This window comes from Sinocyclocheilus grahami, unplaced genomic scaffold (assembly GCF_001515645.1).
Source record: "Sinocyclocheilus grahami isolate Dianchi unplaced genomic scaffold, SAMN03320097.WGS_v1.1 scaffold635.1, whole genome shotgun sequence".
In the NCBI taxonomy this organism is placed as follows: domain Eukaryota; kingdom Metazoa; phylum Chordata; class Actinopteri; order Cypriniformes; family Cyprinidae; genus Sinocyclocheilus; species Sinocyclocheilus grahami.
Genome location: NW_015505814.1, coordinates 389,953 through 416,000, shown reverse-complemented (window position 1 = coordinate 416,000; position 26,048 = coordinate 389,953). Strand labels below are relative to the sequence as shown.

At 35.5% G+C, this 26,048-nt stretch overlaps 4 protein-coding genes and 1 long non-coding RNA gene across 6 annotated transcripts in view; 3 read left to right on the top strand and 2 right to left on the bottom strand.

Annotated features, from left to right (window-relative positions):
• Positions 1-2,711: 2,711 nt before the first annotated feature.
• On the bottom strand, positions 2,712-3,463 carry ankrd37 (ankyrin repeat domain 37). The gene is made up of 3 exons (XM_016241816.1): positions 3,330-3,463; positions 2,971-3,123; positions 2,712-2,840 (listed from the first exon to the last, which is right to left on the bottom strand). Exons 1-3 carry the CDS (start codon positions 3,351-3,353, stop codon positions 2,745-2,747), a joined length of 273 nt encoding a protein of 90 aa, XP_016097302.1. The 5' UTR covers positions 3,354-3,463; the 3' UTR covers positions 2,712-2,744.
• Positions 3,464-5,751: 2,288 nt separating this feature from the next.
• Positions 5,752-13,290, top strand: LOC107558202 (cilia- and flagella-associated protein 97-like). 2 transcript variants are annotated; one of them, XM_016241826.1, is made up of 5 exons: positions 5,752-5,938; positions 7,276-8,245; positions 8,324-8,613; positions 12,238-12,385; positions 12,799-13,290. In XM_016241826.1, the coding sequence occupies exons 2-5, from the start codon at positions 7,318-7,320 to the stop codon at positions 12,888-12,890; spliced, it is 1,458 nt and encodes a 485-aa protein (XP_016097312.1). In that variant the 5' UTR covers positions 5,752-5,938; positions 7,276-7,317; the 3' UTR covers positions 12,891-13,290. The 2 variants fall into 2 exon arrangements, with proteins under 2 accessions (XP_016097312.1, XP_016097311.1); XM_016241825.1 differs by having other exon boundaries at positions 5,752-6,059.
• A 1,169-nt stretch (positions 13,291-14,459) lies between these two features.
• Positions 14,460-17,026, bottom strand: LOC107558195 (ADP/ATP translocase 1). The gene is given in 6 exon segments (XM_016241815.1): positions 14,460-15,022; positions 15,123-15,265; positions 15,356-15,579; positions 15,761-16,033; positions 16,536-16,537; positions 16,854-17,026. Coding segments are annotated over 6 exon segments (915 nt in total). The 5' UTR covers positions 16,969-17,026; the 3' UTR covers positions 14,460-14,864.
• Positions 17,027-18,849: 1,823 nt separating this feature from the next.
• LOC107558194 (uncharacterized) lies at positions 18,850-19,593 on the top strand. Its single transcript, XR_001605466.1, has 3 exons — positions 18,850-19,056; positions 19,184-19,315; positions 19,446-19,593. It is a non-coding gene; the product is annotated as an uncharacterized lncRNA (long non-coding RNA).
• A 1,121-nt stretch (positions 19,594-20,714) lies between these two features.
• LOC107558191 (EF-hand calcium-binding domain-containing protein 6) overlaps positions 20,715-26,048 on the top strand; it is a 31,065-nt gene continuing 25,731 nt past the window's right edge. The window contains exons 1-5 of the mRNA XM_016241812.1: positions 20,715-20,748; positions 20,906-21,000; positions 23,321-23,421; positions 23,492-23,569; positions 23,700-23,843. Coding sequence (XP_016097298.1) covers positions 20,715-20,748; positions 20,906-21,000; positions 23,321-23,421; positions 23,492-23,569; positions 23,700-23,843 — 452 coding nt within the window. The remainder of the gene's footprint in view (positions 20,749-20,905; positions 21,001-23,320; positions 23,422-23,491; positions 23,570-23,699; positions 23,844-26,048) is intronic.

Here is a 26,048-nt window from a genome sequence, read left to right as displayed (position 1 = left end):
TATCTGTGGAACACAAAATGAGAATTTTGTAGTATGCATCATAAATGTTCCATACGTCTTATTAAAATTATATTCCAAGTCTTCTGAAGTCATATGATAATTCAGGGTGAGAAACAGATCAAATCTGCCCTTGTACTTGTTTAAAAATGTGGCTTGTTAATTTCAAATTGAAGACTTTAGACACATCTGATTGATGACAAATGATATGGGTGGTAAGTAAAATAAAATTATTAATAATTATTATTTTATTTAGCAAGGAGACATTAAAATAAAAAAAAATTAAAAATCAAATAAATGTTCAATTTTTTTCAATCCTGAAAAAATGAATCACAGTTTTCACAAAAATATTAAATGGCACAACTGTCTTTAACATTCATAATAATCAGAAATGTTTCTTGAGCAGCAAAGCAACATATTAGAATGATTTCTGAAGGATCGTGTGATACTGAAGACTGGCGAAATGATGCTGAAGATTCAGCTTTGTCCTCACAGGAATAAATTGCATTTTAAAATATATTAAAATAGGAAACGGTTCTTTTAAATTGAAATAATATTTCACATTATTACTGTTTTACTGTATTTTTGATTATAAAAATGCAGCCTTAAGTGAGCATAAGAGACCCGAACTGGTGCTTTCAAACAATTAAACATGAGTTAAACATACCGACCCCAGACTTTTGAACGGTAGTGTACACAGTACACACACAACGTTTTCATCAGAGGAAGAACAATGTTTTAATGATTATTGAACTGATTATTACTGATCCACATGTGTGGTCCCTAAACCAAGTCAACTTCCTATGTGTGTAGGATCTGCACAGGAAGTTTAAATTACCATGTGACAGGCCATACCTGAGACGTGCCAATGCCTTTCATTTCCCTGATGCAGCTTATAAAGACGGATACCTCCGCAATCCCCACATACACCTGAACCCACCCAACATTGAGGATGCTAAGGTGAGACCGTATGTAATAAAGTAATAGTTCACCCACAAATGAAATTCATGTTGTCGTTCTAAACATGTTAGCTAATTTTTTTACCTTTTTATCTGTGGAACACAAAATGAGAATTTTGTAGTATGCATCATAAATGTTCCATACGTCTTATTAAAATTATATTCCAAGTCTTCTGAAGTCATATGATAATTCAGGGTGAGAAACAGATCAAATCTGCCCTTGTACTTGTTTAAAAATGTGGCTTGTTAATTTCAAATTGAAGACTTTAGACACATCTGATTGATGACAAATGATATGGGTGGTAAGTAAAATTATGGTAACATTTTCATTTATCGGTAAACTCCCCCGTTTACAGGTGGCTGAATATGTCATGAGCACTTTTTAAAGTGCAAAATCTCTTTTAACCATTAACAATCTTTTAGTTGTTGACTATAATCGATGACGTTTGCTTTAACAGGTAAACAACTTTTGAAAATGAATTTGCCCATTTATGTCTATAATATGGTGTACTGTATTTTTATATATTCTGTGGGATAATCTCAAGCACTGTTTTAAAAGTGCTTGTTGCTTAATTATTCATTACTAACAATAACAATAGTAATAAAATTAACATATAGCAAAAGTTAAGACATTTTCAGTAAGGAATTTATTTTTAAATTTTTTTAAATGCACCACCATTTAAAAGTTTGTGGCCAGTCATTTTTTATTTTTATTTCATTTATGTTTTTATTTTATTTTTGGAAGGAAATTAATGCTTTTATTCAGCGAAGACAGATTAAATTGATCAAAAGTGACAGTAAAGACTTTGACACTATTACAAAAAAAAGCTATTTCAATTAAATTATGTTTTTCAATTGTTCTTTCTATTCATCGAAGAATCTGACAAAATATCATGGTTTAATTGGTTTTAGCTTTATTTTTTTGTTTTCATTTAAATGTTTGTTTTGAAATGTATGCATTTGTCATTTTTATTTAATTTATTTTATTTTCTTAAAAGCTTTTAGCTTTTAGTTTTAATTACTTTTTCTTATTTGTGTATGTTTGAATTGTTTTTAGCTTTATTTTTTGTTTTCATTTAAATGTGTTAGTTTTGGAATGTTGTTGTATGCATTTGTCATGTTTATTTCATTTCTTTTATTTTCTTAAAAGCTTTTAGCTTTTAGTTTTAATTACTTTTTCTTATTTGTGTATGTTTGAATTGTTTTTAGCTTTATTTTTTGTTTTCATTTAAATGTGTTAGTTTTGGAATGTTGTTGTATGCATTTGTCATGTTTATTTCATTTCTTTTATTTTCTTAAAAGCTTTTAGCTTTTAGTTTTAATTACTTTTTCTTATTTGTGTATGTTTGAATTGTTTTTAGCTTTATTTTTTGTTTTCATTTAAATGTGTTAGTTTTGGAATGTTGTTGTATGCATTTGTCATGTTTATTTCATTTCTTTTATTTTCTTAAAAGCTTTTAGCTTTTAGTTTTAATTACTTTTTCTTATTTGTGTATGTTTGAATTGTTTTTAGCTTTATTTTTTGTTTTCATTTAAATGTGTTAGTTTTGGAATGTTGTTGTATGCATTTGTCATGTTTATTTCATTTCTTTTATTTTCTTAAAAGCTTTTAGCTTTTAGTTTTAATTACTTTTTCTTATTTGTAAGTCGCTTTGGATAAAAGCATCTGCTAAATGACTAAAAGTAAAGTAGAGACATTAAATGTACTGCATAAATACATATTGAAAATATTTGCCAGTTTCTCTCTATCAAACAAATGCTTGAAACAGGAACTATCAAACCATCCACTTACTCGAAATGTGCCTCGCTTGCCATCAGCACACTGATGCACTCCAGACTGCCCGCTCTGGCTGCTTTATGCATGGGTGTCTCTCCGCTCGCGTCCTTAAGAAAATCACATCAAAGGTTGAAACAAAAAATGCAAAAGGGAAGGGAATACACATTAACTGACAGGAATGTAATCCTCAACAACAGAACCCCAAGTAACTACTGTTTAACGGAGGATACTTGGTACCTGCTGGTTTGCATCAGCAGCGGTTTGCAGCAGCCAAAGCAAGCAGAAGGCCTGACCTCCGCACGCCGCGAGATGCGCTGGAGACTGCCCGCGACCACTCAGACCTCCATTCACCGCAAACCCGCTTTCAAAAAGATTACTCGTGCAGTCCAGCTGAATGGAAACACAGTGAAACACGAACAACATTTCAATTTAAAGACATTGTATTCTAAAAGTTTTAAAGCGCATTTCGACTAATAGTAGGCCTGTGGCTTTCGTTTTTAAATGCTTGAAACGCTTTGTTGTTGTTGTTACTTGGTTATAAACATGATTCTGACTTTTCATACCCATAATAGTATAAATGAATTCAATTGACTTACCGACTCTGTCTCAAGCAAAAACATAGTAGCTGATGTCTGGATAATTTCACAAAGAATAATGCCGTATAAAAGTTTGACTGGGCGTGACAGCCACTCCGCTGTTGCTCAGAAGCGTTCTGCAATCAAACAAGCGCACAGATGCAAAGCTATTTAGACCACGTTGTTCTATGATACAGACCAATCAGGATCAAGAACGGGCAGTCGTTGTCACGTGACTCTGCATCAATCCTCCTACAGCTTGCGAAACGAGCCGTGCAGTTCCACACGTACGCACTTTTGCATCAATTCACAATCACTCTGAGATACTCTGCTTTAATAAGTACATTTAATAAAGAAATTGTTTACATTACGGTCTGACAAAATGTATTTGTCATATTTGAGGGAAAAAAAATCTAATTTGTAATTTGACGTTGAAATGGGTTGGTCAGAGATAAATAATGTTTTGTTGGATTGTGCAGATTTTTTTTTTCCTTCATGCTTATGAGTGCATGAAATAATTTTTTTAATAGCATTTATTTTAATAGCAGAGGACGCTGAACTTGGCAAGTCTGTCCTTGCAGGCTGTAAGGATGATGGATCTGGCATGCCAGATGTGCCAAGCAAACATGAGAGAGGCCACAATCCAGCAGAATGCCAGCCTTTAAGACTGAGCTGGCAGCAGCATCAGTAAACATGTACAGTGGTCACGTACTGCGATATGATATAACAGACAAAAGCAATGCTTGTTTATCAGCTTGAGAAATCATTTCGAAACAGATTGTAACAATGCAGCTCAAATGGTTAGAGATGGTTGATTTGTCACTGACATTATACAGTGTTGGAGAAAGTTACTTTTAAAAGTAATGTGTTACAATACTGCATTACTCTGCCAAAAAAAGTAACTCCGTTACTTTTTATATTAGTTTTGTGTTCCTTTTTCGAATCTGTGTTGAGCTTGTTTGTTTGTTTAATAACAAAAATGCTATATTTTTGCCAAATCTTTTAAAGACCTTGTTGTGAAGGAAATGTAAATGCACGTCTGTACAGTAGAGGACGCAGCTCAAACAAACCTTTCTGCTGTGCTGCCATTCTGGATTGCATAAAGAATAGGATGCAGAAGAAAGTTCACTTCAGCAATGAAACACAAATGTGATGTTTAACTAAAGTCGTTTTTGCTTATTAATATGGTTGAATTGGATCACCAGCAGCAAAGACATTGGATAATACAGTAAGATTAGCATACTTGAGTTATTTAACATTTCATTATTGCAGGTTTGCATAATATTCTGAGCATTTCACTATTTTAATTAAGTCTGAGAAATAGTGATTCTGTTTTTGTGCAAGTGAGATGAGTAAATGCATGTTCACATTTATTCTAGTCCAGTAACCATCCTGTTTACCCAGCACACAGAACGCCACTGAAACTTAAGTTACTCCTGATTTCTCTCAACATCAGCTGCCAGTCAATAAATGGGAAGTTACTTTTTTTCAATTTATTGATTGACAGATCTGGTGTCTCCATGTTGAGAGAAATCAGAAGATGTTACTGTAGTTCTAAAATAAATATGAATATGCATTAATTCATCTCACTCACAAAAAAAATAAAAAATTCAGTATTCCTCAAAATGAATAAAAATAATGCAACTCAGAATATGATGCAAACCTGCAATAATTAAATGTTAAACAACACAAATATCCTTTATGTATTTAATCCCGTTCTATTAACCAATGTCTTTGATGATCCAGTTCAATCATACTAATAAGCACAAATTACTCTAGACAACATTTGTGCATCTTTTTTTTTATTGCTGAAGTGTGTTGAAATGTCTTCTTCTGCATTCTACTGTACGGACGTAATGTACTTTCCCTTCAGCCTGAGGCTTATTCATTTCACTTTTGGTGTGAAAAGGCTTTTATATTTGCCAAAAATACAACTTTTTTATTTTAAAAACAAACAAGCAAGCCCTGTCCAGATTTAAAAAGTAACGCAAAAGTAACGTAACGCATTACTTTCCATAAAAAGTAACTAAGTAACGTAACTGAATGAATGAATGCATGAATGAATGATGCATTTATATAGCGCTTTATTGTGTATTGTTGTACACCCAAAGCGCTTTACAATCATGTGGGGGGTCTCTCCTCAACCACCACCACCAGTGTGCAGCATCCACTTGGTTGTAAAAGTAATTAGTTACTTTTTTATGGAGTAACGCAATATTGTAATGCATTACTTTTAAAAAGTAACTTTCCCCAACACTGAATGCATACATATGAAATGTAGCTCAAAACAGAATTTGGAAGCTTCTCACATACTTACATGACTTAAATTACGTTTAATAGCATTTCAATCCTCTTTATTGCAATATATCTGGCCAGTATTAGGCAGAGAAGGACCCAAAGTCCTGAAGAGAAATAAATACCGCAGACAGCTTATCCTCGCGCTCTTCTCATTTTGTTGCGGCGCCAAACTATTTGAGGAAATGACGTCACCTGGTTACAGTCGCTAACGAGCCCACACACTTCTCTGTGCAGCACGCCGGACAGCCGAAAAAGCCTGTGTTTTTGCTCTTATCTTCAACTTGTATCTTTGATAAAACAGCGTTTGGAGATAAACGGCGAAAGAAAATGAAGTACGTCAGCTGGAGATTTTGTCTGGCAGTGTCGCGCATGTTTTCGGTGTGAATGTCGAAAGCTAGGCACTGCTAGTGCTAACTTCATGAGCTGGATGAGTTCGCGTTGGCGTGCTTTGGCGTATGTACACAAGTCTATGGTCTAATTTCTAATCAAATGAAATATGCACATTAAATGTAGCAGAGCTTGCTAGACTGTTAAAGGTGGATTTCTGTGGAAGGATTGCTAAACAGCTTGTTAAAGCTTTTGTCATGGAAACATGTCCCTCTGTGTGTATTATGAGCTGCTCAGCTGCACTGCTCTCACCTTTGCTTTGTAACTAACGTTATTAATTGAACTTTTTCCTGACAGCTGGACAGCTTTGCAAGGATCTGCATTGTATTGATGTTTTTATTAATGCCAGGAAACAACAGAGATGCACTGATAATCGGTTTTATTATTTTATGTATGCTCAATCGGTTATGTTGGGTGTACTTTATTTATGTATGTATTTATAGACTGACTTACTGTGTTATGTTTGGCTATATGTAAAACTGTGGACCCTTGGATTTTACCTCTTTATTTTATTTATTTATTTAATTATTTGTTTAAATATGTTTTTTATTATTTATTTATTTTTGTGGTCTGCAATCTATGGTCTATATTCAATAATTTTATCAGTAGAAAAAAAAACACTGGGATCAATTGGGATAAATACTAAAAATCTTGTTCCATAATTATTACATTTTGTAGTCATTTCACTAATAATAGTAATAATTATTATTATATAAACCATTTTAACGCTTGTGTTAATTCTTGTGTAATGATTTGCTTAAATCAGTAAGCAGAAACAAAATAGTAAAAACAGTTGGTTTTGCATTGATGATTATTTTAGCAATCATTAAAAAAAAAAAAAATGTCTAGAACAGTGGTTCTCGACCTTTTTGACTCCAAACTGTCGACAGCAATATTCAAAGGCTCCATTACTTTTTTTCTGTTGTTTGTGATTTACTAGACAATGATGAAGCAGAAGAATTTTTTTAAATACCTTTTACTCAATTTCAATAAATGGGATTTGGCATAGCTAGACAAATATTTTTTCCCCTGGGCACTAGGAATGGTTGTTGCTGAGGTGAGTTAAAATAAGAGATATTGTGATTTTATAGTCTTTTTTTCAAATAATTTGAAGGTATCTTACATTACCATGCTAGTTTGTTGATGGCCATAGCTCCCTGGTTGAGAACCACTGCTTTAGAAAACAGAAATTGTTCAGAAAATGCGTTTTTTTTGTTGTTGTTATTTTTTTTCACTACAATAAAGTATTTGTATTACAGCTTCTTTTTCTTTTTCCATTCAGATTCCACTGAATGAGGACACATTTGAAAGACACACTACAGACATGTACAGCCGCAAAGAGCTAGAGGGAGAAGTTGACCACTCGTTCTTTGACAGCGACAGTGAAGCTAATGGACTTGGTTCTGAAGATGGGCAGCTCAGTAAACAGAAAGTCTTAGAAAGACTAGATGAGAGAATGGGAAAAGACACCCATGTTTCAATTGATCAGTTAGGAAATGAAGCTCAAAGTAAAAGGAACAGTGAAGATAAAGCCAGATTGGAGGATGATTCAAACCAGGGCAGGAGAAGGCAAAATGAAGAGACAGAATATGAAAGAGAGCGGCAACGTGTTGATGGCTTTTTCAAAGGCTCTTCATCACTCCCAAGTGCCAAAACCTCAGAGACTATGAACAGCAGTCAATCAGATGAAGGATCCAGTGAGCATTCATACTCGTCTGATGAGGAAAGAGAGCATGATGATGATTTTAAACTCAGGAAAACCAATGATAATGTTAACAGTGATGATGATGATGGATACCATCGTAGTGACGATGAAAGTGAGGAGGATGCGAGATCTCCAGTGACACGATCAACGAAACATATGGGATTGTCCCATGGAACACCTAAAAAATCTGCTGGAAAACTCCACAAGCTGAGTCGTAGCCTTTCATCATCATCTGATCCTGTGTCCTCCCACAGTAGTGAAGAGAGAAGCTCTTTTCGATCTCAGAAATCACCTGTAAAACATCAGCGGATCAGTTTAGCTCACCAGAAAGAGCGACAAAAAGAAACGGCAGAATCTGAAGACACGGTCACTGATGTTACCCCTCTCTCGACACCAAATGTTAGTCCTTTCCAGTCCCTTGATGTGGTTCTGCCCTCTGAACCTGCAGCAGCTGTTCAACAACAGCGCAGTGTTACTGAGAAGGTGGTTGCGAATGATGTTTCGGACGGTCAGGGCAGTATAAGTTCTGAAGGAGAGGATGGACCAGGTTGGTGCAATGAATTGAGATATAAATAGCTCTGTAGCTGTTTCTTTTGTAGCTGAATCTCTTTCTCTCCCTTTGCAGTGTTCTTAAAAGTAGAGAAACAGTTAGACAGAGTACTCGTGGTCTCCAGCCCTTGCAGTGTTGGCAGCAGACGTAAGAACTATTCCTTCACAAACGAAGAGGTACAGGAGATCGACCGGGAGAACCAGCGGCTATTACGTGAACTGTCCCATTCATCGGCACATTTGCGAAGTGGCAGCTCCGCCTGCTCCAAAACCAGCAGTCGCAGGAGTATTGCACCACCCGTACGGCTTTACCACAGCGCCCTCAACAGACAGCGAGAGCAAGAGAGAATTCAGAAGGAAAACCTGGTCAGTGTCAGTCTTTTATTTAATATAACAATAAAATCATCTCTCTCCCTCCACTAGAGAGAGCTATTGCCTATCTTTTAAGTCAGGGCTGCCCAAACTCGGTCCTGGAGGGCCAGTGTCCTGCAGAGTTTAGCTCCAACTTACCTCAACACACCTGCCTTTAAGTTTCTAGTATGCCTAGTAAGAGCTTGTTTAGCTGGTTCAGGTGTGTTTAATTAGGGTTGGAGCTAAACTCTTCAGGACACCGGCCCTCCAGGACCGAGTTTGGACAGCCCTGGATTTAAGTTATGCAGTGAAGTCCTATCTAACATTTAATTAGATTTTAATTTTAATCGCACTGAGAGCAACTCCTATTATAAGAGAGAAACTTTAATTATATGTCAGCCTCAGTCAAGCAAGAGATTGTGTGTTTGAATGTGCTCATGCTGAGCATATTCATGTACACTACCATTCAAAAGATTGTTTTAGAGTTTATTTTAAGAAATTAATACTTTTGCTCAGCAAGAATGCACTCAATTGATCAAAAGTGACATTTACAAAAACATTTTACTTCTAAACTTTCTAGTCATCAATAGAATGCTGAAAAAATGTATCACGTTTCCACCAAATTATTAAGCAGCACAACTGTTTTCGACACGAATAAGAAATGTTTCCTGACCACAAAATCAGCAAATTAGACTCAAGGATCATGTGACATGTAAATTACATTTTAAAATACAGTAAAATAGAAAGGTAATTTTAAATTGTAATAATATTTCACAATTTTGATGCATTTTTTAAAATCGAATAAATGCAACCTTGATGAGCGTAAGAGACTTTCAAAAACAGGAAAATTTGTTTGAATGGTAGTGTATGTTTGGATTTTGTCATTTACAGTGTTCTCTCAGACACCCCAGTATTTATCATTTCCCTTGTTCTTTGTGATATTATTCAGTGATGTAATGGTGTTATGTGAGTGTTTATTTTAGTATTCTGTGAAAGTGTGTGTGTGTGTGTGTGTGTATATGTATGGGGTGGGGGGGCCAGACTGTCAGCCACAGCCAGTGAAAGCAGAGAAACAGTTACCACCTGACTGAGACGAGAAGAGACACATGCTGGGCTTGACATTATACTCTATTCACCCCCTAGCTTCAGTGACGGAGAACGTATATAACATTTCTTCCATCATTTACTCATTCTTCCAAACCTGTATGATTTTCTTCTGAAGTTGTAAAGTATCTGTGTTGTTCACTGATCTTGCCACCCACTATAGCTCACAAATCTCATTTGTTCAGTTTGAATATGGCCATATGTTTCAGGGTGAGTAAATAGTCAGGATCTCTCTCCTAACCTTTCAATAACCCATGGCCATTGGAAGCAACATAATGTGTGTTGTTTGTCTTTTGTACTCTCACTTGCTCACTGTTACACATGTAAATTCTATCGCTCTCTCTCTTTCGGTCATCCTTACAGACCTTACAGATCCTTAGAGAGTCAGACCTTCCTCTCTGTCAGTTTTAATTGAAGAAAACGGAAAATCAAATACTCCTTAATCAATAGAAGCAGGACTGTGAGCTGTGACTCAGAATGCATGTTCCTCTAGGTCTTGTTAGCGTTTCACTCCCTAGCAACTAATGCTGGAACACAAGAACAAGAGTACCAGACAGTCACTCTCTTTCTTTTAGAGCACCTTTACTCTATTTCCAGTCCCAGCTCTTTTCAAGGGTTTTGCTTACTGAGAGGTTTCCAAAGGGCTGTTTGTACCGACATACGGAGGCATGACAGCTTGTGACATTCTGATACTGATGCACTGGTTATTTTTATTATCAATGGCTCACTGTGGCTTTTCAGAGTACATAGTTGTACTATTCATACTACTCTCTTGGTTATCTTTTTTGAAGCAAGTTCATTTGAGTTTATAGATGTCACCCTTAGCTCTAGGGTGAATCACACTAAATCTGTCAAGAAAATTTCACTTGTCATATTACACCCCTAATTAAAGAAAAGAGAGATGAAGAAATGTTTAATTAAAGTCTTTTTTAGACCAGTGTGGCATTTTTTTGACAAACACATTTTCAAGTTATGTAATGGAAAAACATTATAGTAAATTTTAAATATTTTATTCATTATAGCAGTATTCATTAATAATGCTTAAAGGGGTCATATGATGCTATTTTAAAGATCATTATTTTGTGTATTTGGTGTAACAGAATATGTTTGCGCAAAACTCAGAATTTGAACAGTCAATAGCAAATACTTAAACTAATAACAAAACATACTTACAGTCGCTGATTCAGAAGCGCTAGACTGTCATAGCAAAGTCGGAATTGACCCTTTTTTCCCCTTTTTTTTGAAATAGCCTTTGTGCACAGCCAGCCTTGTACTCTTCTAGGTTTAAAAAAACTGTCGTCCATAAAATGAGTTGCACAAATTCGAACATCTGGGTTGTGCTGTTCTGTTCTAAATAAATCTAATCTTAGTCTCCCTGACATGCTGCATCAACACGACTGCTGTTCCTGAAACCATGCCTTCTTTCTTTGCGTGCACATTTGGGCTGCATTATGCTAATATTTCCACATAGTGACCTAGATATGTGGGGGTGTGTTGGAACGAGCTGTTTTAGGTAGGTGTCGCTGACTCTAAACTTTTATAAAGAATATCTCTTTTGATTTGAGACTTTAGTCTTTGCAACTTTACAGATCTTCTTTATGCACCAAGAGCTTGTAACACTCCAAAGAGAAAGGAAAATTTGAAATCGCATCATATGACCCCTTTAAAAATGAATTTGATTTGGTCAGTTAAATTTGTGATGATATAAAAAATCTTATAATATTTAAATTAATACAAATAAGTAAAAATTATCTGATTGTTATTGTTTTTTTTTCTTCTTCTTTTTCTGTCCCAGAATTAGTTTTAATTATTTATATAATACACAGTCTAATTAACATATTCATTCTGTTAATCATTGTTTGATGCCTTTTAGTTATGTTTTCAACAATTATTTCGATCAATATTACGTTTTTTTTGGCCAAGCTAAATAATGAAATGAATTCTGTGTCAGCATGCTAAGCATGTTAATAATTCTTGTTGTAATTAAGCAAATTTGATTTGTTGCCTGTAAAATATTAACTATGGCAGAGAGGTCATTGTTTTGGATATTGCAGAGAATTCACCAAAGAGAAAGGAAAACTTGAAATCGCATCATATGACCCCTTTAAAAATGAATTTGATTTGGTCGGTTAAATTTGTGATGATATAAAAAATCTTATAATATTTAAATTAATACAAATAAGTAAAAATTATCTGATTGTTATTGTTTTTTTTTCTTCTTCTTTTTCTGTCCCAGAATTAGTTTTAATTATTTATATAATACACAGTCTAATTAACATATTCATTCTGTTAATCATTGTTTGATGCCTTTAGTTATGTTTTCAACAATTATTTCGATCAATATTACGTTTTTTTTGGCCAAGCTAAATAATGAAATGAATTCTGTGTCAGCATGCTAAGCATGTTAATAATTCTTGTTGTAATTAAGCAAATTTGATTTGTTGCCTGTAAAATATTAACTATGGCAGAGAGGTCATTGTTTTGGATATTGCAGAGAATTCATTGTATGTGTAAATATGTGCTGAATGCTTGCAGGCATTTCTGAAGCGTCTAGAATCTGTGAAGCCCACTCCTGGCATGACCCGAGATGAACAGCTAACTGATTACCAGCGGCATTGCCGATACCTGGGAACACCCGTTACAGCTATTCCACCAGTCAAACTCAAGTCCAGCAAAACATCTGGTGCATGCTTACACACAACATACAAATTTAACCACTTTATGTTCCGTTATCTGCATGTCATCCTATTGCATTATTCCATATTCAGCTGTATGTTTCAGAGATCATAAATAATCAACTAATTGCTTGCGCTATTGACGATTAAAATATATCTTATGCATTATATAAATGTTGTGTATTCTGTAGTGCATAAAATATATAATATAGAATTCTGTTTGCATTCATTTTTCTTCTCTGAAAAGAAATATTGAGCTCCTTCTCTAAGAACTTTGTATATTGAACTCAACTTTTGTAATCTCAATAATATAATTTCTTTAACTGCATTACATGCATTTAATTCTGTTAAAATATTTAATATTGTTACATCTCAAATTAACAGTACAATTAACACAACTCTTGTCTTTCCATGAAAACAGGGAGGACTTCAAGACCAGGCAGTAGTCCTCACAAATCTAGACCGGAAACAGCTAAACTCAGCAGAACAATACCACGGCCTGCATGGTCCTGATCCTAAATTCTTTCCTTCTCTTTCTCTACCCCCGACACTTTCACGTACATGTTCTGCTCTGACTGTAAGTAGAAAATATGACTGTAGGTCACAACACCAAACATTCTGAGTGAATGTTGCAAAAGTTCAAACTGCTTGAGCTCATGGTAAATTGTCCAGATGTGGAGTGATATAAATTAAAATATTTGTCAGAAAATCTACACAGCTAAATGTTTGCTGACAGTGTGTGGCTTATATACATTTTTTTGATGTGCTAGGAGACTAAATTAATTCAGTCAACACTGTTCAGAGACCATAAAGTGTGACATTCCATTTTCTGAGACATTCAAAAGTAAACTAGTGCCTATATGTGACAGACAACAAAAATACTTTATATATATATATATATATATATATATATATGTATATGTATAATTTTAAAGCCACTGTTGCTGTTATCAGAATAATCAATTACGTGACATGTCTGTAAATCTAATGTGAAATAAATGCTTTATTATTTGTTATGGTATTCAGTGTTACATTATTCGGAAATTAAAAGTGATTTGTTTATTGACTTAGCTGTGACACTTGAATACCTAGCATGCTCATATGAAGTGACACACATGCTCAGACAGTGTCCTGTCTGTTACAATGACTCTAACAATGCTAGTCATTCATCTGTCACTCCTGAACTGCTTTTGAAAAGGCTGACTGACACTTGCCGACACATGGAAGGCTAACAAGGTTATTATGCAAGCACAGAGACCGACACGGTAGTCATTTTTGCAGAAGACTTTGTTGTTTGACTCGTATTACTGTAACTACTGTTACTAGCTTTAACTGGACAATTACTATTATAATAGCATCATTTGTGACACTTTAATTGAGGCAGTTAACAAACAGTTAATTATATATTTAATTACAGATCATTATTTAATTTGCAACATCAAGTAATGGTTTTAGTTATTTTTTAAGGTATTATAATTTATGATATATTAGTGCTATAATAAATTATATTTTATAATTTATTGTATTATAATATTATAATGTGATATTTATACTCTACCATTTGGGGTTGGTAAGATTTAATAATGTTTCTGAATGGAAAATACAGTAAAAACTGTAATATTGTGAAATATTACAATTTAAAATATCTGTTTTCTATTTTAATATTTATAATTTATTCCTGTGATGGCTAAGCTGAATTTTCAGCATCATTCATTACTCCAGTCTTCAGTGTCACATGATCCTTCCGAAATCATTCTAATATGCTCATTTGATGCTCATTTCTTCTTATCAGTGTTGACAACTATTGTGCTGCACAATATTTTTGTGGAAACCATTTTAAATGGAACTGTATGTTTTATGTAATATAGGAACAATGCAGTTTGCACAATTATTATTTATTCTATGCATTAAAATGTGCTTAAATGTTTGTGAATTAGTTTAAACTATGAGGCCAATATGAGTCCATTACCATTACTGAGCTGACACAAAACTTTTTTTATTCTGGTCATTAAAGTTATAAAATCTGGAGGGAGAAGTATTATAATGTCACAGAAAGAAACACAGGAAAGCACCAAGCAGAAGTTGTATTTTCAGCTTTGTTCTTATTAAAAGAACACATAAGGTGGAATACACCACAAGAACAGTCAGCTTTCCAGTGTACAGCCACGTGCTTCAGTCCGGAAATAAATGTTCAGCTTGCTACAGAAGAGAGGAGCCACTGTAGAACATATAGTCTAGAAAAAAATTCAACCGGACCAGACGGAAAGCCAGCTAAAACTGAGGGGCAGTAGGTAGACTTAAATATATTTACACACGTGTGGAGGGTGCAGTGGCCACCGATGATCACATGATCTCAGTCCACCCCTGGGTCAGCTTGGCTAAGTACACTTCCCCTACTCTCCCTGGTTGTTAACACTCTACACAATTAAGACATACACAGCGCTCAGGGTTTCCTTTGGTGGGATGGACACGATGGATGGAGAATGTTTATGTGTACTTCTTGATCTCGTCGTACAGGACCAGCACAAAAGCGCCACCCATGCCTCTGAGCACATTGGACCAGGCACCCTTGAAGAAAGCTTTGGGACCTTCGTCCTTGGTGATCTTTCTCGAACAGTCGACTGTGCCCTTGTACATAATGTCAGCTTTTGGAAAGAAAAATATGCGTTTGACACATCATCAAACAGCTTTTATTATCATCCATAAAACAAGCTTGTGCCAAAATTGCACGATCCTTTGGCCTACCTCCTTTGCGTCCAGACTGCATCATCATACGATGTCTGACGGTGTCGAAGGGATATGAAATGATACCGGCAACAGCTGTGACAGTCTGGGCGATCATCCAGCTGATGACAATGTGCGTGTTCATGGGGTCTGGGAGCACACCTGAGTGATAAGAGTCGGGCAATGTCATTGAGTTGTTTTTGACAAGCGATTTATTTTATCCACATCAGATGTTTCCGATTAGTTGCTTAACTTTAGCTGTATCGTAGACACCAAAGTAAGCGGCTCTGTAGATAATAATGCCCTGGACAGACACATTGAAGCCAAGGTAGAGACCCTTAATACCATCAGACTTGATCTTGGCAAGGCAGTTCCCAAGACCAGTGAACTCTCTCTCCGTTGCGCCTTTGCCGATATCACCAGCAAGCCTTGTTCTGGCGAAGTTAAGAGGGTAGACCAGGGGTGCCCAAACTCGGTCCTGGAGGGCCGGTGTCCTGCAGAGTTTAGCTCCAACTTGCCTCAACACACCTGCCTTTAAGTTTCTAGTATGCCTAGTAAGAGCTTGATTAGCTGGCTCAGGTGTGTTTAATTGGGGTTGGAGCTAAACTCTTCAGGACACCGGCCCTCCAGGACTGAGTTTGGACACCCCTGGGGTAGACGAAGCACAGAGAGGTGGCACCGGCGGCACCGCCAGAGGCCAGATTACCGGCAAAGTAACGCCAGAACTGGGTATTCTTGTCCACTCCTCCAAGGAAGATCTTCTTGTACTTGTCTTTGAAGGCAAAGTTGAGGGCTTGTGTGGGGAACTATCTGATGACGTTAGCGAGGTTGCCTCTCCAGAAAGACAGGAATCCCTGCTCTTTGGGAATTCTCACTACACAGTCCATGATGCCTTTGTACTGTGTCTCAACTGTGATCTGTCTGTTGGCATGCTGGACCTGCGAGGCAGCAGAGTTTGGATTGGTAAGTGGAAGATGGCATGCTTTATATCATTGTGACCACATCAGATGTGAATTTTGGGATATGTCATGGATTATCGAGATGTAATATCATGCATGCTCGCGTGCCAGTGTTGCATGATCAACTTGTATGGGAAACCTCAAAAGTTGTCTTTGATTTGAAGTAGAAATAGAAGAATTCAGAGTTGAATTCTTTATACTCAGGAATCAGCCTGACCACGTGCGCGCTGCACTTGGCGTCACTCCCCACTTGCGCGCGGGGTTTGAGTATTGGGTGGCAGCCTCCAGACTATTTTTAACTTTAAACTTACACCAAATATCGCTGCTCTTCACAGTCACGGTTTTTACAAACACGATTGGCCTTTATGAACTCTGGCACTGATGGAAAGAGTGACGGAAGTCTTCAAGGTCACACACATATATATATATATATATATATATACAGTATATTCCACAATTGTTTTAGGAAATGCACTTCTTAACTGACAAATAACATTAATCAAAGATTACTTAAACTTACTCTGTGCTGAAATTGCACTTTTTTCAGTAATGCTTAATGAAGTAGCACCATGGACAGCGCCATAATTTTTCTGTGCATTATCAGTAAAACCTTTTTTCTTGTTTACTCTATTATGTTTAATTAATTGATTAATTTACAAAAAAAAATGTTAACTAACTTGTTATGCAAGATCATGGCACCCTCTTTTTAAAAGATGCAACTGTGACTTACATGCAACTTTTTCGAGCTATTTATGAGATTAATATAATTGTGAATAATTATTCTTTTTTTTACGTATCTGCAATAAAAGTTTGACTCTTTCAGTGGGGGCCACAGCTGTCTTGGAGATGGCTGCGGCCACACCACCGGCCAAGAAATCTTTCAAAAAGCGAATCACCGCGTCAAACATGATGTCCTATCTCCTGAATGACAGTCTCACCACCAAAGGACCCTATAAGAACCCCAGCGACGCCCCTTCAAATGGGCGAGTGCTCGTGTTTGCTCCTAATATATCCGGACTCATTATCACGAGAGGAGCAGGTGGATCCACGAGAGACCGAACAGAAACTCAAAGCTGAAAAAATATCAAGGGTCATAGGCCATAATTAAGTCTTACATCAAGTGCATTAATGTCCTGGGTCATTGATTTGGGTACGTTTAAAGGACACATTTTATTTCTCACATAGCCCACACATGTATTATCATAAAACTATCCGATTCGTAACCGCTGGGAAAAGGGTTTTATATACAGGTGCATCTCAATAAATTAGAATGTCGTGGAAAAGTTCATTTATTTCAGTAATTCAACTCAAATTGTGAAACTCGTGTATTAAATAAATTCAATGCACACAGACTGAAGTAGTTTAAGTCTTTGGTTCTTTTAATTGTGATGATTTTGGCTCACATTTCACAAAAACCCACCTATTCACTATCTCAACAAATTAGAATACTTCATAAGACCAATAAAAAAAACATTTTTAGTGAATTGTTGGCCTTCTGGAAAGTATGTTCATTTACTGTACATGTACTCAATACTTGGTTGGGCCTCTTTTTGCATGAATTACTGCATCAGTGCAGCGTGGCATGGAGACAATCAGCCTGTGGCACTGCTCAGGTGTAATGGAAGCCCAGGTTGCTTTGATAGCGGCCTTCAGCTCATCTGCATTTTTGGGTCTGGTGTCTCTCATCTTCCTCTTGACAATACCCCAAAGATTCTCTATGGGGTTCAGGTCAGTCGAGTTTGCAGGCCAATCAAGCACAGTAACACCATGGTCATTGAACCAGCTTTTGGTGCTTTTGGCAGTGTGGGCAGGTGCCAAGTCCTGCTGGAGAATGAAATCAGCATCTCCATAAAGCTTGTCAGCAGAAGGAAGCATGAAGTGCTCTAAAATTTCCTGGTAGATGGCTGCGTTGACTGTGGACTTCAGAAAACACAGATATAAAAATTATAATGCAGTTGTAAGTAGCAGTATTACCACAGAACCTTGTCAGCATTGTATTGAATGTTTTACAGCAATATTTCTGCATATGAAAAAATAAGTAACAACTATTTTGTTTACTAAATCATGTGTTAAAAATGAATTAATACTGGATAAAACTGACCAACATTCATGTCTAATAGGCTAATGTATATATATATATATATATATATATATATATATATATATATATATATATATACAATATATATATATATACATATATATAGACATACCTGTGAAATTTATGGTAAAAACTATTTGATACAAAAAAATACGGTAGCAGAATTTTAGGTTATATGAGACTGAACTGAACATTATTTTTCATTAACTGATATAATGTTAATATTACAACTAAAGTAATAACATCTGTTTTGTACCAGTATAATGTACTGATAACCACCATAATAATATATGTGGTAAAAGAGACAAAATTTGCCTTCTCATAAACTGAGGTAAATACTAACATAGAAGGTGCACACAGTGTCATGCACACAAATACAGGGTAACATGGAACTGTACATGGTAACACAAGTGACATAAAACAATGCAATAACCTTAATTGAAAAACAGAAATTGTTAAATGAAGCCCAAATGACAACAAAAATGAGATTCCAAGTGCCAAATATGTCGCAGGTAAATGTGGAAATGTCAGTTTATGTTTTTTCACTGTAAATTAGATGACTGCTCATTTTTACTTCCAAAATCTGTACATTTAACAGCATTTTACTTGTTTACTGTAATGTCCCGCTAGATCTATTACAGTTTTTCACTGTACATAATAAAGGAACTTGCCATTACTGACTGTAGCCGTTTTACAATGTTTTAATGTTAAAATGACAACATTTCTTGCAGTGTACCTTCTCTTGCTGTATTCTAGATGACTTCAAAACCCAGATATTCTGTCTATGGTGGCAAAATCAATGATGTTGGATTTCACACCAACAGGAGTCTCAGAAGACTGTTTGTATCTGAACATTTACACTCCTTCTCAAAGATCAGAATCAGATAAACTTCCAGTGAGTACTGAATAACGGCTTCTCTCATCTAAACTAGAGGACAGCACTTTAACTTACGAATTCACAGTAGAAATTATTCTGTTATATTCCAACCCTTCTGACAAAAGCAATTTATGCAAACCAACAGGTAATGGTCTGGATTCATGGAGGGGCTCTGGTCACGGGCGGTGCTTGCACGTATGACGGATCCCCATTAGTGCCCTATGAGAACAGTTGTGATTGTCATTCAGTACCGACTTGGAATGTTAGGATACTTCAGGTATTCATTTATGGTGGAGAAAGTGGGCATTACTTGTGCAGTCTGTCCCTTAAGAATGACATCAGGTTTCTAGTTTCATACTGAAGCTGCTTCTGCAATGGGTTATAATAACACATACTTCTGGTTTTAGCACAGGAGATAAGAATGCTCAAGGAAACTGGGGTTTCCTAGACCAGACTGCTGCTTTACAGTGGGTGCAGCAAAACATTAAAGGTTTTGGAGGAGACCCCCAGTCTGTCACCATAGCTGGGGAGTCTGCAGGAGAAATCAGTGCCTCTTTTCTGGTCAGTAAATGTTTTTAAAAGCAGCATTATCTTCATTATCTTTCTCTATTGTTGCATATTAATTATTTACAGTATGTGCCTGATATGATTAATAATGATTCATCTTATGTTATGGAGTAACGCAATATTGTAATGCATTACTTTTAAAAGTAACTTTCCCCAACATTGTTAATAACACATCAGCTCACATTTCCTCAATCACAAGAACAAAACTATGTAATTCTCTTCCTCTCTTCCTTGAAGCTGGAATATTATGCTGAGAAATGTCAAATAGAGATCTTTTAGCAAATTTTGAGGGGGAAATATGTGGAAATCATAAAATATAGAAATGGAATGGTAAAAGCATTTGCAGCCCTCATTAGTTTGTTGCCAAATTATGTGATCATTTCGGATTTCAAAACAACATTGTATAACATATAATATTTCAGTTACAAAAATACGTTCAGTCCATGTTATTTTAATGCAGTTCTTTGATCGTCCCATGCATTAAATAAAATACTGGAAAAAGTAGCCCCTTATTTATTTCCAGTCAGACATGATGAAAACATAGGCTTCGTTTTGTAAATACGTTCACTGTTAAAAAAAATATATATATATATTTTATTTTATTTTATTATTTTTTTATAAAAATATATATATACGGAAATAAAATGATTATTGGAGCCTAGCTGTTTTACAAGAAAATACTATTTTAGTCTTTCTGCTTCAATATTTCATGTTTTTTCAATGTGTTACTTGCCGGTTTTTTGTCATTATTAATTATTTGTGAAATTTACTAGCATTTTTTTGGATGAAAATTGCTTCTACATCTATTTTTCTCTTTACAAACGGAGCGAAAAGGAATTAAATTCATTCGATTTTGGTATTTTTTTTTAGATTTGTTGTTTTCATTGATGTGCAACCTGCACATATCTGTTAACATCTCAAAAAATGTGTTTTAGGGTTTCATGACCTTTAAACCAACATTATTAGTAAGTTCTATGATTATTCAGTCTTTCACGTGTTAGTCCACACGAGGGCGCTGTCTCATCAAGAGAATGAATTGTCTAGTGGTCAGTAAAACCAGAGTGTGTCTTCTTGCTCAGTCTCAGATACTTATTGTATAAATACTTATAATGCATTTAAAGGAGCAGCATACTGCAGGAACATGTAAAGGTTTATGATTTACATCATTTTTGCATTGTAATATTTTCATGAAAATTACCAAGTTTGGATTTTTTGCTGTTGGTCCCTCATTCAAGTAAATAACCTAATGGATGTAGCCTATTAAATATTGTAATTTTTCTGGTTTGTGTGTTTGATATAGGTTACAAGGCAGCATCAGAGAATCACTCCATAAGTAGAGTCTCTCATACAACATACTCCAGCACTGGGCCATGGATGACGGATCACACTGATCAGGTAGTACACACATTACCTCACGAATGATATGATTACTGCACTAAAAACACACTGCAGCTTACTATTACATACAGTAGCCCAAACATTTTTTTTTTATATTTCTGAATCAATATTTGAACACTTAGTAGATGAATATCATTAAATTGGATAATAAAATATAAGAATAATTAGTTAGGTTTTATGTTATAAAATAGAAAATATATGTACTGCTTATTAACAATAATTAAGATTGCATTTATTTGATCAAAGATGCTGTAAAAACAAGTAACATTGTGAAATGTTTATTAATTTAAAATGGCCATTTTCTATTTTAATATATTTTAGAATGTAATGTGTGCAAAGCGGAATTTTCAGCATCATTAATGCTGTCACATGATGCTTCAGAAATCATTCTAATTCTGGTTTGCTGTTCAAGAATAATTTCAATCAACAATGAACGTTATTTTAGAAAATAATTCTATAATAATTATAATTCTATAATAATTCTATAAAAAATATTTCAAATAAATGCTGTTATTTCGGTTGACTGAATGCTCTTCTTTATCATGGTTTCCACAAAAATATTAAGCAGCAAAAACTGTTTTCAACTCTGATAATAATAATAAGGACCATTATTCATATTTGAGCTTGATAATTAATAATAAGTAATATTAGTGCTGAGAAAAAGTCCAGCATGATTTGTTGCCGATGCCACCTGGTTTAATATTTTATTTAATGCAATAAAAATAATACATTTTTTATTATTGTGCACACATTGTGTTTGCATAGGTGCACAATGTGATTCCCACAGAGTATAATTCTGAGTGCATTAATACAGGCATGTTTTCAAGTATCCCCATGTGCTCTCCTCTCAATGACAAAGTTGCTGGCCTGTGTTCCTCCTTTTGACATCAAAGCATGGCATTATCCCATTGAGAACGAGAGCGACTGCTCATGAAGAATAAAACACAAGAACTGATCAAATCTCAGCTGCAGCTCAGTGGTTAACACCAATGTGTAACAGAGTTTACCCAAGAGAGATAAAGAGAAGGAGAAGTCAAGTCAAGTCAAGTCACCTTTATTTATATAGCGCTTTTAACAATACAGATTGTGTCAAAGCAACTGAACAGCATTAATTAGGAAAATAGTGTCAATAATGCAAAATGACAATAGTAAACACTCATTTTTCAGTTAAAGACAGTTCATCATTCAATTCAGTGATGTCAACATCCAGCTCAGTACAGTTTAAATAATATCTTTGCAATCATGTCAACGATATCGCTGGAAATGAAGTGTCCCCAACTAAGCAAGCCAGAGGCGACAGCGGCAAGGAACCAAAACTCCAAGAAGGAGGGAGTATATGTGCAAATGGGTGTGTGAGAGAGAAAGTGCTGCAAATCTGCAGGTGTCTGTCTTGTAGAGGGGGTGTTGTGTGTGATTAACCCTGCCAGTCTTATCCCTGGGGTCCTGTCTGTCTGACCGACTGAACCCAGCAGACAGGCCCCCTCGACTCCGCCTGGTCACGAGAGCTGCCTTAGTCACACAGTGGGGGTACACACACACACACACACACACACGTCATAAGAGTCAGAGTGGGTGTATGGATAAACACACAAACCTTCCATCCCATCCCGCTCACAAAAGAAGCTTGAAATGCTGTCACTCATTATATTTAATACATTCAGTACTTTAAAATCTTTCAGTTACTGCAAACAAATTGACATGCTACCCATAGGTTCACATTAATGTTATATGAAGACATGTTCTCTCAGATTTTACACTGAGAAGAGATCTTCTGTGATCAGTTTATGATTTCTCAGTTCATTTATTTACGTCAAATTTGCAGAAATGTGAATGATCTCCAGAAAGGAAAAGGAAAATTTGGTCTACAAAATATAGCAGCAAGAAGTAACTAAAGCATTATTTATATTTCTTAAAAAAAAAAAAAAATTCACCATTTAAAAAAATAAGAAGAAGAAACATTAATTTAAAATAAGTTTATTCATTCACATAATTAAATTTGCAGTAATGTGTGTAATTTCAAGAAAGGAAAAGTAAATATCAAATATACATCAGAACAAAGTAAAACACATTTTTGTGCATTTTGCTTTAAACTCAATTACATATGAAATAATGTCTTGCAGCCAAACAAAATATGCCTATTTTGGTTTGTGCAGCAGTGTGTTAGAGTTACAAGTGAAAATGTGTGTTTCTGGAAAAAACAATGATGTAGAATATTGAGTTTTGACTTCATAATTTTGTGTTTTTGTAAATTCATTATTAAAAAAGAATACAGAAACCACACTAAAACAATATACAGATTTCACTCTTTCTTTTAAAGCTGGAAGATGAGCTAAAAGAGCGCATTCAAAATACAGGAGCTCTGGCACTCAAAATCCTGTTCAAGAACAACCACCCTGATGGCAAACCTCTGGTCGACAGGTGAAAACAGGCACACACAGATGTAAATATTGGAAATGCTTCCATTTTCTTAAGTTTATTGTTTTCCTAGATCTGCGTTACTTGAGATCCTTACAAATTTCCTGAGGAGGCCTGTCACAGCTAAACAGCTGAAAAAACTTCTATTTCGGTAAATAATGACAATGCTCTAACAATTCTCAAAACATAAAATTATGTTGTTGTCATTTAAAAAAAACTGTCTAATTATTAGTGTTTCAAGATCCTTATAAAAAATATCCTGTCTTGCTCTTTCTGTGCAGTCTGCACCTCTCTGACCGAGTGCTTATCAGTTTTGAGGAGTTTTATGGTGCCCTGAAAGACCCAGACGCCAGTAAAAGTAAACCCGTGAGCCTACTTACGATTCCTCAGACAATGGCCCTACTGAGAGGACCTGCATGCATCAGGTGAGATCTTTGTTCCCGTCCTCAAATTTGACAGTCCATTTCATTTAATCACTGGTATCACTCTTGTCAAGGCTGTCATTCTGTAAATTGCATAATTTTACCGTAAGTAGCATCAAGTGAGTGACTCTTTGAATCATTGACTCAAACGATTTGTTCAAAAACTGATTCATTCAAGAACTATTTTCATTAGCAGAACTTTGTCCAAGACAACGTTTGAATTCCCTCTAACTGAATTCCCTTTAAGACCCCCCCCAGAATCTAATGCAACATTTTAATGTTAAGTCTACAAATACAGAGTTCTGGCATGAAACTCTAGATGGCGCAGTCCGATAGGTCTAACTCAATCTGACCTAATGACATCATTATCACATGGCATAGCTGATTGGTTCTCTCCTGTATCGGTAGCCAATGAGCTCGCTGCTCAACATTCAAATATATGACTAGTGCTTGCCGTATCAGTTGCAGCTTGCTTCAGAAACCCTTCACCTTCCCCAGCTCCACTTGTATAGATCTGCTACGAGGTGATTCATGTATGCTATATGGGGGTTATTTCATGTATGTTATATTTGCAGCAGCAATATTTCTTACATGCTCACAGCAGCATGTTTTGGATGTATTGGCAGTAGCAAGTCTAGGTACTTGTTCTGCCGCAGCAGCTGCAGCGTAGCAGATATATTCCGCCAAGACCAAATACATTAACATTGTCATGTACATTACCATGCCAATCCCTCCGAGAGTTTTCATGACAGAAATACATTTTAGGGTCATATGATGATTATTGAGTCTAAATTGTAAAAAAAAAAAAAAACAATTATCACACAGACAGTTCTCTACAAAGAGATAACAGTTCAGAAACAGAATGTGAACTGCTCACGCTCAAAGTTCAGCAGCAGGGAGTGAGACAGCAGCTCAGATGCTCAGGGTGGACAGAAAGCAAAAGGATGATCAGCAAAGCAGCTTACCGCTCTGCTGCCCCCTCCATTTCTCCCTCTCTGTACTACTGCAACTATTGTACCTAACTGTTTAAAGCATCAGTATAATACAATGAGGTTGTAGAAGGAGTGTGCGATAGTATGAAAGTTTGGTTGGTGTGTGTGTGTGTCATACTGATTGCGTAAGACCTGGTCAGACCAAGACACACTCCAGCCGTGAGCAAAAAAATGAAATCTCTGTGACTAATCTCACACATTTTTTTCCTCTCTTTCTTACAGACACAATGACTATGAGAGTCCAAGTGAGAGATGGGAAAGATAGGATGAGAGAAAGAAAAAAAGACTGAATAAAAAGACAGCAAGAGAGAGATAAAGATGAAAGAGCAACAGGAAAAGAAGAGAAATGTGGCACAAAAAGGCAGATTTATGGGTCCATAAGGGTTGAAGAGAATAAGAAAGGATAAGTGAAAGAGATAGAGGGACGTAATAAAGAGAATCATATGTATGATTGACAGTGTGTCTATGCGTGTGAGAGACTGACAAAGAGAGGAGAAACAAAAACGGGACTTTTAAACAATCTCTGCAATGTTCCTAGAGGGTCTCTCTCACACCCCCACACACTCAGACAAATATTTATGAAAAATATCTTTATTTTGGTAACTTACAAAGCGTAGAAAAAGAAACCAAATGAGAAAAGTATAATAAATTATGTGCTACTACTATCATGATTTTAAATGTTTAATATTTTGAATTAAGCCATATTACATAAATTAAATTGATTTTCAGTGTGTCAATATTTTGAATATTTAATGATACCACTGTCACAAGACTACCGTTCTAAAATCTGGGCTCAGGAGGATTTTTTTATTTTTTTTTTATTTAGAAATTAATTCTGCAAGGGTGCATTACAATGATGAAAAGTGACAGTAAAGACATTTGTAATCTTACAAAAGGTTTACATTTCAAATAAATGGTCCCCTTTTGAACTTTCTATTCCTCAAATAAGCATGAAAAAAAAATGTATCCACAAAATATTAAGCAGCACAACACTGATAATAAGAAATGTTTCATGTGCACCAAATCAGCATATAAGAGGGATTTCTGAACCACAGAATAAATTGCATTTTAAAATATATTAAACCAATATTGATACAGTATATAAAATATATAAATATATTTCTCAATATTACTTTATTATTGTATTTTTGATCAAACAAATATAGCCTTAAGAGACTTTCAAAAATGGTATAAAAAAAATCAAACCGACCCCAGA

What these genes read in the sequence shown, in the direction of transcription:
- LOC107558202 (XM_016241826.1), top strand. Translation starts at nt 7,318, where the DNA reads ATGTACAGCCGCAAAGAGCTAGAGGGAGAAGTTGACCACTCGTTCTTT. An exon ending in GAATTCAGAAGGAAAACCTG is followed by an intron (nt 8,614 to 12,237) that starts GTCAGTGTCAGT and finishes GAATGCTTGCAG; the next exon opens with GCATTTCTGAAGCGTCTAGA. An exon ending in CAAGTCCAGCAAAACATCTG is followed by an intron (nt 12,386 to 12,798) that starts GTGCATGCTTAC and finishes CCATGAAAACAG; the next exon opens with GGAGGACTTCAAGACCAGGC.
- ankrd37 (XM_016241816.1), bottom strand. Translation starts at nt 3,353, where the DNA reads ATGTTTTTGCTTGAGACAGAGTCG. An exon ending in TTTTGCTTGAGACAGAGTCG is followed by an intron (nt 3,124 to 3,329) that starts GTAAGTCAATTG and finishes GTTTCCATTCAG; the next exon opens with CTGGACTGCACGAGTAATCT. An exon ending in CTGCTGATGCAAACCAGCAG is followed by an intron (nt 2,841 to 2,970) that starts GTACCAAGTATC and finishes GATTTTCTTAAG; the next exon opens with GACGCGAGCGGAGAGACACC.